Source organism: Pygoscelis adeliae, unplaced genomic scaffold, assembly GCF_000699105.1.
Source record: "Pygoscelis adeliae isolate BGI_AS28 unplaced genomic scaffold, ASM69910v1 Scaffold456, whole genome shotgun sequence".
Taxonomy (NCBI): domain Eukaryota; kingdom Metazoa; phylum Chordata; class Aves; order Sphenisciformes; family Spheniscidae; genus Pygoscelis; species Pygoscelis adeliae.
The window spans coordinates 2,434-2,865 of record NW_008825007.1 but is presented as its reverse complement, the minus strand read 5'-3'; the positions used below and the strand labels follow the sequence as shown (position 1 = coordinate 2,865).

At 67.1% G+C, this 432-nt stretch overlaps 1 protein-coding gene across 1 annotated transcript in view; it reads right to left on the bottom strand.

Moving 5' to 3' along the window:
* ARPC1B (actin related protein 2/3 complex, subunit 1B, 41kDa) overlaps positions 1 to 432 on the bottom strand; it is a gene marked incomplete at its 5' end in the record, with an annotated part of 5,766 nt that overhangs the window by 3,168 nt on the left and 2,166 nt on the right. Inside the window, one exon of the mRNA XM_009326212.1 lies at positions 306 to 430. Coding sequence (XP_009324487.1) covers positions 306 to 430 — 125 coding nt within the window. The remainder of the gene's footprint in view (positions 1 to 305; positions 431 to 432) is intronic.

Sequence of the window (432 nt, the reverse complement as noted above, 5' to 3'; positions counted from 1 at the left end):
CGGATGCTCCAGGGATGCCCAGGGCTGTCCCAGCTCCTGGGGCTGGACCCCTCCATCTCCCCCACCCACGTGCAGGGATGCTCAGGGATACCCAGGGATGCTCCAGGGATGCCCAGGGCTGTCCCAGCTCCTGGGGCTGGGCCCTTCCATCTCCCCCACCCACGTGGAGGGATGCTCAGGGATACCCAGCAATGCTCCAGGACTGTCCCAGCTCCCGCACCGGACGGCAACACAGCCAAGGGATGCTCAGGGGCCAGCACCCCCAAGGAGCCCCTGGGGTGACCCAGCCGAGCCTGTCCCTCCACCCACTCGCCCCCCCAGTATGTGCCTGATGCTGTTCTTGTGCAGGGTGTCCAGCGTGGCGTTGGCGGTGTCCGAGCTCGCTTTCTTGTCCAGGTTCTGGAAGCGCTCACGGGCGGTGAGGCGACGTTG